Source organism: Berghia stephanieae, chromosome 10 (genome assembly GCF_034508935.2).
Source record: "Berghia stephanieae isolate SIO BIC M18660-M18661 chromosome 10, UCSD_Bste_1.3, whole genome shotgun sequence".
NCBI classification, from domain to species: Eukaryota; Metazoa; Mollusca; class Gastropoda; order Nudibranchia; family Aeolidiidae; genus Berghia; species Berghia stephanieae.
Window position 1 is genome coordinate 16,861,805 of NC_088369.1, and position 12,485 is coordinate 16,874,289.

General features: G+C 37.7%; 1 protein-coding gene across 3 annotated transcripts in view; it reads right to left on the bottom strand.

The window, feature by feature from the left end:
- LOC144980735 (glutamate receptor 2-like) overlaps positions 1 to 12,485 on the bottom strand; it is a 38,758-nt gene that overhangs the window by 20,913 nt on the left and 5,360 nt on the right. For all 3 annotated transcript variants that reach the window (XM_078928457.1, XM_078928458.1, XM_078928459.1), the window contains exons 2-4: positions 9,865 to 9,980; positions 6,667 to 6,708; positions 2,533 to 2,709 (exon numbers count right to left, since the gene is read on the bottom strand). In XM_078928457.1, the coding sequence (XP_078784583.1) occupies positions 2,533 to 2,709; positions 6,667 to 6,708; positions 9,865 to 9,930 (285 nt within the window). In that variant the 5' untranslated portion in view covers positions 9,931 to 9,980. The remainder of the gene's footprint in view (positions 1 to 2,532; positions 2,710 to 6,666; positions 6,709 to 9,864; positions 9,981 to 12,485) is intronic.

Consider the following 12,485-nt stretch of genomic DNA (forward strand, 5'->3'; position numbering starts at 1 on the left):
AAAGCGCAGCTCTGGTTATAGAGCTGTTCCTTTTTTTATATATATACATCCTATTTCCATTGTATTTTTATCTTATGTGTAAATTATAACACGTCTGTACAAAAAATTTCCTTTTTGGGATGCAATAAAGTATTATTATTATTATTATTATTATTATTATTAACACACATACATACACACACAAACACACACATAAACACACACATAAACACACACATAAACACACACATAAACACACACATAAACACACACATAAACACACACATAAACACACACATAAACACACACACATACATACACACACACACACACATACACACAAACACACACACAAACACACACACAAACACACACACAAACACACACACAAACACACACAAACACACACACAAACACACACACAAACACACACACAAACACACACACAAACACACACACAAACACACACACAAACACACATACACACAGAACGTAGTTGACGCTATGAATGTTGATTTGTGTTGATCTTTTTGACGTATTTCCAAGTTTTGTTGAATTGACAAGAGGCGTCATTAGATAGTTCGAAGATGACGTCACTCAAGCCTTTGTTGTTATATTTTGCCATCCGCGTTTGTGAGTTATTCTCACTGAACTGTATTAACCAGACTATAAAAGTTCATGGTTACACATAGTTTTGTGTGTTCGTCCGTTATACTTACGGATGGCAATGTTATGAGCTTCTTAGCCAAGCGCATACTATCTATTGAATCACACAGTCAGCATGACATATCGACACGCTTTTCGAATGGAGATAGAATTATAACGTGTATGCGAATCGAGTCGTGCATTAGGCTGCATCGAATTACTCAGTGTGTAAGCTCAAGCCGGAGACGTGTTGGTTTATTATTTGTGCTTCTAGGGTCAAGTTGTTCTTCGGTCAAGTTGTTCCTTTAAAAAAAATAATTGAGATTTTATATAGTGAAATATCCACGTAACGTGCTCAAAGCGCTTAACCATGGATCCCTGACCAACATCGAAACATGACGCCTGTTAGGCGATATTACAATTTTTTTCGACATAGACAACGCTGTTAACGGCCAGGTACTCATTTTACACCTGAGGAAGGTGAGAGAATGTGAGTAAAGAGCCTTTTCCAAAGACTCAACAATGCGCCGAGCGCGAGGCTCGAACCCAGGACCTTCCGACCCGAAAACGAGTGTCATACCACTAGACCCCATAGTCGCACTATGTTTCTTTAATGTGATAACTGAGCGCTGAAACATCGAAATTTGACATTCAAACCAGAATAATGATTGTTCCCCCCCCCCCCCCCCCCCCCCCCCCCCCTCAACTTCCCTACTTCGGCTCGACTTAAAACACCAACCGTCTTCTCCAAACCCCCACCCCCACGTTCCCCTTATCCGACCTACACTTTTTTTTTCTTTAGTATAGATAGTTCGAAGATGACGTCACTCAGGTCTTTGTTATTGTTTTTTGCCATCCGCGTTTATGAGTAATGCTCACTGAACTGTATTAACCTGGCTATAAACGTTCATGGATACACACAGTTTTGTGTGTTGGTCCGTTATACTTCCGGATGGCAATGTTATGAGCTTCTGAGCCAACCGCATACTATCTATAGATAGAATGGATATGTCGTTACACAGGTCTTTGTTATTGTCTTTTGCCATCCACGTTTATGAGTAATTCTCACTAAACTATTATCCATACCATCGATAGGATGCGCTTGGCTAAGAAGCTGATAACATTGCCATCCGGAAGTATAACGGACCAACACACAAAACTGTGTGTATCCATGAACGTTTATAGTCGGGTTAATACAGTTCAGTGAGCATTACTCATAAACGCGGATGGCAAAAAACAATAACAAAGACCTGAGTGACGTCATCTTCGAACAATCTATAAATTCAATAGATCTATAGATTCAAAATTGTTAGCATCTCCTTAAACTAAACTTAAATATTTTGGCGATAGGTCTCTTTTGAAATTCGGACCCACGATTTGGAATGATCTCCCTCAATCTGTGAGATTTTCAAGCTCAATAGACATTTTCAAAAAAAGCCCGGAAACATATCTTTTCAGGAAATATTTACTTAATTGAATTTTAAATGTATTGTATGTGACATTTATATTGACGATGTATTGATGCACTTTTATGCTCTTAATTGTTTTTTTTAAAAGCTCTTTGAGGTTTCGACGAAAGGCGCTATATAAATATGCTTATTATTATTATTATTATTATTATTATTATTATTATTATATTATTATTATTATTATTATTATTATTATTATTATTATTATAGATAGAATGAATAGGTCGTTACACGGGTGTTTGTTATTGTCTTTTGCCATCCACGTTTATGAGTAATTCTCACTAAACTGTATTATCCATACTATAAACGTTCAAGGTTACACATCGTTGTGTGAGTTGGTACGTTATATTTCTGGATGGCAATGTTGTGAGTATCTTAACCAAGCTCATACTATCTATAGACAATAAATTAAATCAGGAATCGAACTGTATCAACTTACCCCAGCCGCCAGGTCGCCCACAGCCCCGCCAAACACACCAGGACTTTCCTCCCAGCCGTACTCATCTTGCACAGCAACGTCAATATGGTCGATGGAAATTCCCGCTCGATTCAGGACCTCGATCATCAAGCCAGAGAATTTCCCAGTGAGAGGATCCCTCATGACGAACGGTGGCTCCTTGTAATGTAGAGTCATAAAATAACAAAAACAACCATCAGTTGTTATTATCCATACCATGGATGGCAAAAAGCAATAATAAAGACCTGAGTGATGTCAACAAATCATGATAAAATTTCTGGACAGGAGTCCCAAAGTTTTTTGTTTTTAAGGTCATATCAGCGCCAGTAAAAAGGAAGAAAATTGGATAGTAAAAAGTTTTTGAATTACAATGAAAGCACCCAAGAAAAGGTATGACAAAGGGAAATTGGTTCAAATAAGAAACAGGTGTAGATTCCGAGAGCACACTATCAAAGTTTTTAGTTTGAGATCAATAAAAATCTTATCCAGACACAAGCACAGGTCCCCACTAAGAGGAACACACTCAAATGTTTTAGAAATCATATATAATATAAAGAAAACGTAATACAGTGCATAACAGAGAGATGATTTACAAGGAAAAGAATATCATCTCCCAAAACTAACTATACATTTGACTGTTTCCCTCTCAGCCAGGACATCCGACCAGGGCCAGGACAAAACCAAGTAATCTCATTCAAAGACAAAGACAGAAAGCTAGTTGGAAAACAGATATAGTGGGATAGAAGACAGTATGTACCTCCCTGCCCACTATGGAAGGTCAGGAACCCCACCCAGAAAAAACAAAAACGACCATGAGTTGTTATGAAGCACACTATCAACAAATCATGATAAAATTTCTAGGCACGGATTCCTGAAACATCATATATAATATAATTAACATGCAAAAAAAGAAAGCTGAATGGAGAAATTTTTTGAGGGTTATTTTTAGGAGGTTTTGGGGGTTCGGATAACTCAGTTGATAGAGCACTCGTTTCACATCAAGCCAGAGAATTTCCCTGTGAGAGGATCCCTGATGACAAATGGTGGCTCCTGGTGAGGCAGAGTCATGAAAAACCAACAACAACCATGAGTTGTTATGAAGCACACTGTCAACAAATCATAACATTTCTAGACACGGAGTCCTAAAACATATATAAATATATATATTTATTTATTTATTTATTTATTTATGAGTGTTGGTGGGTACTCTTAGGTACGAAAGTGCTCGATAATGATGGTTAGAGCTAATATAAAATATAAATTGTCACTCACATTATATGGCCAAGACTATGCCGACTGAAGACGTGGACGACAGCCACAGAAACGAACATCTCGGCCATATAAAGTGAGTGACAATTCATATTTTATATATATAATTAACATATTAAAAAAAGTAGGCTGATTGAAGAATTTCTTTTTTTTTGGGGGTTATTTTTAGGGGGTTAAAGGGGTTCGGATAGCTCATTTGGTAGAGCACTCGCTTCACACGCAAAGGGACCGAGAGATCGATTCCAAAGTGAAGTACAGATTTTTTTCTGATTTTTCACTCACTCTATCCAGCAGCGATTGGGTTTGTTAGATCTCCCGGGAAGTGTTTTGGAGTAGAATAGCGTCCTATGCAAAGGGTAGCAAGTAATTGCTATTATCCGTTTTCTAGGATAAACTCCGGCTCCTTTGACCCAATGGCTCTGGATGACAACTATATTATACTATTGTGAATTTAAAAGAATTTACGGCGTTTGCCTGCCATGTCAGCGTCAGTAGAAAGAAGGAAAATGGGAAAGTCAGAAATATTCTAGATTAACAGGGAAAAGCGTCCATGTAAACGCAAGCATGATATCGTTTCAATGCCATAGGTCACCATAATACCGTTTTAAGGCCACATACCATAATATCTATATATATATACATATATATATATATATATATATATATATATATATATATATATATATATATATAATTATTAACCCAAAAAATCCGTTTTTATAAAAAGATGAATATCACGGGGGGTAAACTTACTTGTGAGTTGTAATCAACAGCTCAACCAATAGAATGCGCTTGGCCAAGGAGTTCACAACATTGCCATCCGGAAGTATAACGGACCAACACACAAAACTCTGTGTAACCATGAACTTTTATAGTCTGGTTAATACAGTTTAGTGAGAACAACTCACAAACGCGGATGGCAACAACAATAACAAAGGCCTGAGTGACGTCATCTTCGTTCTATCTATAATAGAATGCGCTTGGCCAAGGAGTTCACAACATTGACCGGAAGTATAACGGACCAACACACAAATTCTGTGTAACCATGAACTTTTATAGTCTGGTTAATACAGTTTAGTGAGAACAACTCACAAACGTGGATGGCAAGACCAATAACAAAGGCCTGAGTGACGTCATCTTCGAACTATCTATAGATAGTTCGAAGATGACGTCACTCAGGTCTTTGTTATTGTTTTTTTGCCATCCGCGTTTATAAAGAGTAATGCTCACTGAACTGTATTAACCTGACTATAAACGTTCATGGATACACACAGTTTTGTGTGTTGGTCCGTTATACTTCCGGATGGCAATGTTATGAGCGTCTCAGCCAAGCGCATACCATCTATAAAAAGGTGAATATCACGGGGGGAAAACTTACATGTGAGTTGTAATCAACAGCTCAACCAATAGATAGTTCGAAGATGACGTCACTCAGGTCTTTGTTATTGTTTTTTGCCATCCGCGTTTATGAGTAATGCTCACTGAACTGTATTAGCCTGACTATAAACGTTCATGGATACATATAGTTTTGTGTGTTGGTCCGTTATACTTCCGGATGGCAATGTTATGAGCTTCTTAGCTAAGCGCATACTATCTATAGAATCACGCGTTTCCTTGATCACTTCTAACAACAACTAATTTTTCACTTTCGTTTGGTGATCGTCGTCTTCTTTTGTGACGTAAATTTTTGGTCAGTATCAGGCCGTAAGTTGTGAATGGGATTCAATAGTCGTAACGTCACTTCCTTCCGAATGACGCATGGTAACTTAGTAACACTGGCTCTAAACTATCGAAACAATGGCGGACGCCCGTATGAAATATTTCTCCGGCGAGCATAAAAGCGTATCCGGTGGGGAAAAAACAACAACATAAATTTGATCATGTTTTGACTTTTACACATTCTGATCACAATACATATGAAAAGTTCTGGCCAGCTTGAAGAATAAAAAGTACTGATTTTCTTTGTTTAGATCCAAGATGGCCGCCGTTGCCGGGCGGTGTGACATCAGACTATTGAATCCAATTTTAAAGAGTGTCAGCGCCAGTATAAAGAAGGACAATGGGATAATCATTCTAGATTAGCAAGAAAAAGCGCCCATGCAAAAGTAAACATGATACCGCTTCACTGACATGGGTCACCAGAATCCAGTTTTTACAACAACAAAAATTGAGCTTTTTATAGCGCAATATCCACTAAATGTGATCAAAACGCTTTACAAGGGGTCCCTGGTCACCAGCAACATTTAACATATAGGACGGGTCATGCCGTCTGTGAGGCGATATTACAATTTTTCGGACAACGACACAGCTGCTAACGGCCAGGAACTCATTATACACCCGAGTAGGGTGGGAGAATGTGATTAAAGAGCCTTTTCGAAGGACTCAGCTATGCGCCGAGCACGTGGCTCGAACCCAGGGACCTTCTGATCCGAAAGCGAGTGTCATACCACTAGACCACATAGCCGCACAGTTTTGAGGCCATGGGTATTTAAAGTAGAGGGCAGAGAAAGCTATGTGGCTATGTGGTCTAGTGGTATGACACTCGCTTTCCGATCGGAAGGTCATGAGTTCGAGCCTGGCGCTTGGCGCATAGTTGAGTCCTTGGAAAAGGCTCTTTACTCACATTCTCTCACCGTACTCAGGTGTAAAATGAGTACCTGGTCGTTAACAGCGTTGTCTTTGTCCGAAAAATTGTAATATCGCCTAACGGGCGTCGTGTCCCGTCCTACATCTTAAATGTTGCTGTTGAACAGGGACCCCCTTGTAATGCGCTTTGAGCACATTTAGTGGATATTGCGCTATATAAAGCTCTATGTAAAGGCAGAGAAAGCGAGATAGTTCACTTACCAGAACGGTGACAATCCGCAAAGGTTTCATTGTGCTGTGGGTCTGTCCAAGGGAGAGAAAGAAATTATGTGTTTTAAAAAATAGAAAATTATTTTAGAAAAAACTGCAAAATGAAAAGCAGAAAATATCATGAGTGTTTTTGTTGAGATCAAAATAAATAGATATAATATTCTATGGTGTTTTTTGTTTGTTTTTTTTTTTTTGTTTTTTTTTTTTTTTTTGTATTTTTTTTTTGGGGGGGGGGGGGGGGGTTGCTATCACTCGCAATCGACGTGTAGCTATTTACCGGTCTGTTTGTTTTTGTTTTTAAGGGTTTTTCGGCGCTTGCAACACATTTAGGTCATATCAGCGCCAGTAAAAAGGAAGAAAATGGGATAGTAAAAAGTTCGAGAATTACAATTAAATCATCCAAGAATAAGGCAGACAAAGGAGAATTGGTTCAATTAGGGAACAGCAGATGTAGATTCCAAATGTACACTATCAGTGTACTTAGTTTGGGATCACCTAAAAGGCTCTTCCAGACACAAGCACAGGTCCCCACTAAGAGGAATACACTCAAATATTCACAAATCATATATAATACATAAACAAAACATAATACAGTGCATAACAGAGAGATGATTTACAAGGAAAGAAATATAATCTCCCAAAACTAACTATACATTTGACATTTGTTTCCCTCCCAGCCAGGGTATCCGGCCAGGGCCAGGACAAAACCAAGTAATCTCATTCCAAGACAAAGAGAGACAGCACGTTGGAAAACAGATATAAGGGGATAGAAGACAGTATGTACCTCCCTGCCCACTATGGGAGGTCAGGAACCCCATCAAGTTTTTACAGGTCTGACATATCAAAAATATAATGGTGTTTGGGGAAAACTTGGTCCTGAAGTTGGTCAATAGTTGTATCAACAGATTTTAAAAGGTTGATCCTGAATCAATAGGATGCAATAGTCGTAGTGTCACTTCCTTCCTAATGACGCATGGTAACTTAATAACACTGGCTCTAAACTATCGGAACAATGGCGGACGCCCGTATGAAATATTTCTCCGGCGAGCATAAAAGCGTATCCAGAGGAAAAAAAAACCCATAAATTTGATCATGTTTTGACTTTTACACATTCTGATCACAGCTTTGATACTAAGCCTATAGACAGAATGCGCTTGGCCAAGGAGCTCACAACATTGCCATCCGGAAGTATAACGGACCAACACACAAACTCTCTGTAACCATGAACTTTTATAGTCTCGTTAATCCAGTTTAGTGAGAACAACTCACAAACGCGGATGGCAAAAACAATAACAAAGGCCTGAGTGACGTCATCTACATACTATCTATAATTTGTCTGATAAAAATGTAATAAAAAAAGCATAGGGTAAAAGTAACCCGGGTAAACTACGGATATAGATAGTTCGAAGATGACGACCTTTTTTGTTTTACCACTAAGAAGGGTGTGTGAGGGGGGGGGGGGGCAGAATAATATAGTCGGAAGGATTTCCGTAGTTTCACAGCACCTGAAGAGGGGATTTTAAAAATACTAATTATAGGGTAGAGACCTCCCTCCCCAAGCAACTAAGTTAAATTCCATTGTGGATAAAACGATTAAGTAATATAATAAAAGTGCTGTGAAACTACAGAAGCCCTCCCTCCAATAGAAGCAACGAATTTGACGTCACTCAGCTCTATGTTATTGTTTTTAGCCAGCCATTGTTATGGTTAGTACTCACTAAATTCAGTCAGACTATAATAAACGTTCAATATTACACATAGATTTGTCTGTTGGTACGTAAAATCCGGCTGGCGGATGTTGTGACTTCTTTTTAGCTAATCGCACAGCATCAATCGTTGGACAGCAAGAAATCATGAACGGATGAACGGGAAGTCTTGAATATAGATCGCTTCCCATTGGTATTTTAACTATCTCCATACCAGCCATTTTCAGGATTTTCCCCAAAACTTCACACCCAACTAATACAAAAATAAGATGTTTTATCATTCAAACACAATAACAGTAAAGTTCTTGCGATACATAATTTCTTTAACAAAACATACTCTACAACACAATGTTCATTTTCTTTAATTTTTTATGATGTACATAAGAAATTTGGATAAGAAAAGTGTTGGTTGTATCGTAACGAATGTGAAGATTTTCCTATAGAGCAGTATAATTAGGTGCCCCAAACGTAAACAATAACAAGTTGCTAGTGATTTTCGTTAGGGACCGGAAAAATTTACGCACAATATAGGTCTCCCAATTTTGTAGTTTGAGTTGTAGGCAATACACTTTCAGTATTGAAAATATGTTTACATAAAATCTAACAGTTCCAGAAATAATAATATAAGACTAAATTATTCTGAAAATCAGGCTCCGAATAATTCTCGTTTTGTTCACACCAGCGCAATAATTTGCTCTGGTCTAAAAATAGCTAGACTGTAACTTTTGATAAATTTTACCTTTTGTTCCATAAAATATCCATATCTAGACATTATTTGATGCATGATCGAGTATTTATGAATATGTGTTTCTTTTGCCACCTAACAGCCAAATTTTAAAGGTTATTTTTTTCTATAATTTACATTGGAACTTGAGCTGTCAAGACAGGAACATGTGGTTTGCCATGTGCTTCTAGACCTTTGTTTACGTTTGGGGCACCTAATTATACTGCTCTATAGGGAATGAGATTAGCATGTTGGTTGTGCGGAAGCAAGGACGAGAGACGCATGCGCACAACCAACATGACGTTCTCTCTCTTATAACTTTTCCGCCGGTGACGTCACAGACTATGGGTGGCGTCCAATCAATAGACGCTACTCTTCCGCTAATCTCATTCCCTATAGAGCAAAACATACACTAGAATTGGTTAACTTAATTTATTTTTTTTTACAAGGGACCCTAAGCGACAACCAATAGATAGTATGCGCTTGGCTAAGAAGCTCATAACATTGCCATCCGGAAGGAGGACCAACACACAAAACTGTGTGTAACCTTGAAGGTTTATAGTCTGGTTAATACAATTCAGTGAGCATTACTCATAAACGCGGATGGCAAAAAACAATAACAAAGACCCGAGTGACGTCATCTTCGAACTATCTATACTCAACAGCTACTCTTCCGCTAATCTCATTCCCTATGATTGGTAAGGAGAGGGTTAAAAAGCAGCAACAACAAAAAAGGTTTCACAAAAATAAAGTTCTTACCACAGCGTGAGCGTTAAATGGACTCCATAAGAAAATCCCACACACAAACAATGAACGATACAGCATTGTTGTTCTATCTCTGGGAATTCGTGGAATATAAAGGTTGAAGATCTGATCTGTAACGATAATTATGTGTTATTATCATCTATGTGTCATGTGTCGTGCATATCATCATCATCATCATCATCATCATCATCATCATCATCATCATCATCATCATCATCATCATCATCATCATCATCATCATCATCATCATCATCATCATCATAATAATAATAATAATAATAATAATAATAATAATAATGACAATAATAATAATGACAATAATAATAATAACCCTTCGTCAGCACAACAATATACAAATAAAAGGGAAAACAAATAAAATATAATGAAAAACTGCAACCACCACTGAGTACAGACGATACAAGTTATTTTTCATTATATTTTATTTGTTTTCCACGTTTATTTGTGTATTGTTGTGCTGACGAAGGGTTTGTACCCGAAACGTCCATTATCTGTTTTGTTCCCATACGAAACCTTTCCATTTTCACTCTTTCGTAAGTATTTTACGATCACCGGCTTCAGGCAGCCCTTACCGTTTTCTATGATTTATTTCCCTATGTAAGATTGCATGCTATTTCTCTCAGACTACACGGTATTCACTAAGATAAAATCTTAACATTTTAATGAATAGTTATTTAATTATGTTTATTATACGTTCTTAGCAATATCCACGCTCCCTACAGTATAGATAGTATGCGCTTGGCTAAGAAGCTCATAACATTGCCATCCGGAAGTATAACGGACCAACACACAAACTCTGTGTAACCATGAACTTTTATAGTCTGGTTAATACAGTTTAGTGAAAACAACTCACAAACGCGGATGGCAAAAACAATAACAAAGGCCTGAGTGACGTCATCTGCATACTATCTATAAATAGTTCTAAGTTGACGTCACTCGGGTCTTTGTTATTGTTTTTTTTTTTTGTTTTTTGTTTTTTTGCCATCCGCGTTTATGAGTAATTCTCACTAAACTGTATTAACCAGACTATAAACGTTCATGGTTACACAAAGTTTTGTGTGTTGGTCCGTTATAGATAGTATGCAGATGACGTCACTCAGGCCTTTGTTATTGTTTTTGCCATCCGCGTTTGTGGGTTGTTCTCACTAAACTGTATTAACCAGACTATAAAAGTTCATGGTTACACAGAGTTTGTGTGTTGGTCCGTTATACTTCCGGATGGCAATGTTGTGAACTCCTTGGCCAAGCGCATTCTATCTATAAACGTTCATGGTTACACAAAGTTTTGTGTGTTGGTCCGTTATACTTCCAGATGGCAATGTTGTGAGCTTCTTAGCCAAGCGCATACTATCTATAACTATTAATTGTTGTTTAATAGATAAAATGTGGCTAATTCATTGGGGAAGAAGGAAGAACTTCCATATTATACAGGCGCCACTCCCGGAAGCCCTGTGATCATACATTGATATCAGCATATAACATAATATATAATACATAGTTATTAAATAATATAATAACATTATACATTATAATATCAAGCCGTTTGTAGTTTTTTTGTTTTTGTTTTTTGTTTTTTTGGTCTAATATTTTTTAATTGAGATTTTATGTAGCGCAATATCCACTAAATGTACTCAAAGCGCTTTACAAGGGGTCTCTGGTCAACAGCGACATTTAACATATAGGACGGGACATGACACCTGTTAGGCGATATTACAATTTTTCGGACAGAAACAACGCTGTTAACGGCCAGGTACTTATTTTACACCTAAGTACGGTGAGATAATATGAGTAAAGAGCCTTCTCAACTGGGCGCCGAGTGGGTCTCGAACCCAGGACCTTCCGATCCGAAAGCGGGTGTCCTACCACAAGACCACATAGCCGCACATATTAAAATGTGACAATTTTCTTGCGGAAGAAATTCCATACACAGGCGCCACTCATGGAAGGCCTGTGATCATACATCAATATCATCATATAGATAATATGCGCTTGGCTAAGAAGCTCATAACATTGCCATCCGGAAGTATAACGGACAAACACACAAAACTGTGTGTATCCATGAACGTTTATAGTCGGGTTAATACAGTTCAGTGAGCATTACTCATAAAGGCGGATGGCAAAAAAACAATAACAAAGACCTGAGTGACGTCATCTTCGAACTATCTATAAAATAACAATAATATTCTACATTATAATATCCAGCCGTTTTTCTTGTTTAATATAAGGCTAGATAATTTTTTTTTCCTTTGCATAAATATCACTTTAACTTCAGATGAGAAACTCAGTAGATTTACTATTAACCATTGAAGTAGCGCCTGTACTGTATGTGGAATTTCAGCTTCATAAACTATTTAAAATGATCCTGAAGTTCTTGGAGTATTTCACTCGCAAAAAAGTGATATAAAATTATGGACATCCACTGTTATTCAATGTCAGTCATTGAAATCACTGAAGGGTTACACCTTTTTTTTTTTTCAATGTACACACAGTTCTCCAAATTTGGGAGGCCTTCCGAAAGCTCCTACATCCCCAGTATTCTTGTTCTAGTCGGGGGTTCGGGAGGGGGGAAACTTTTTTTAATCAAAAAAAGGAGGTAA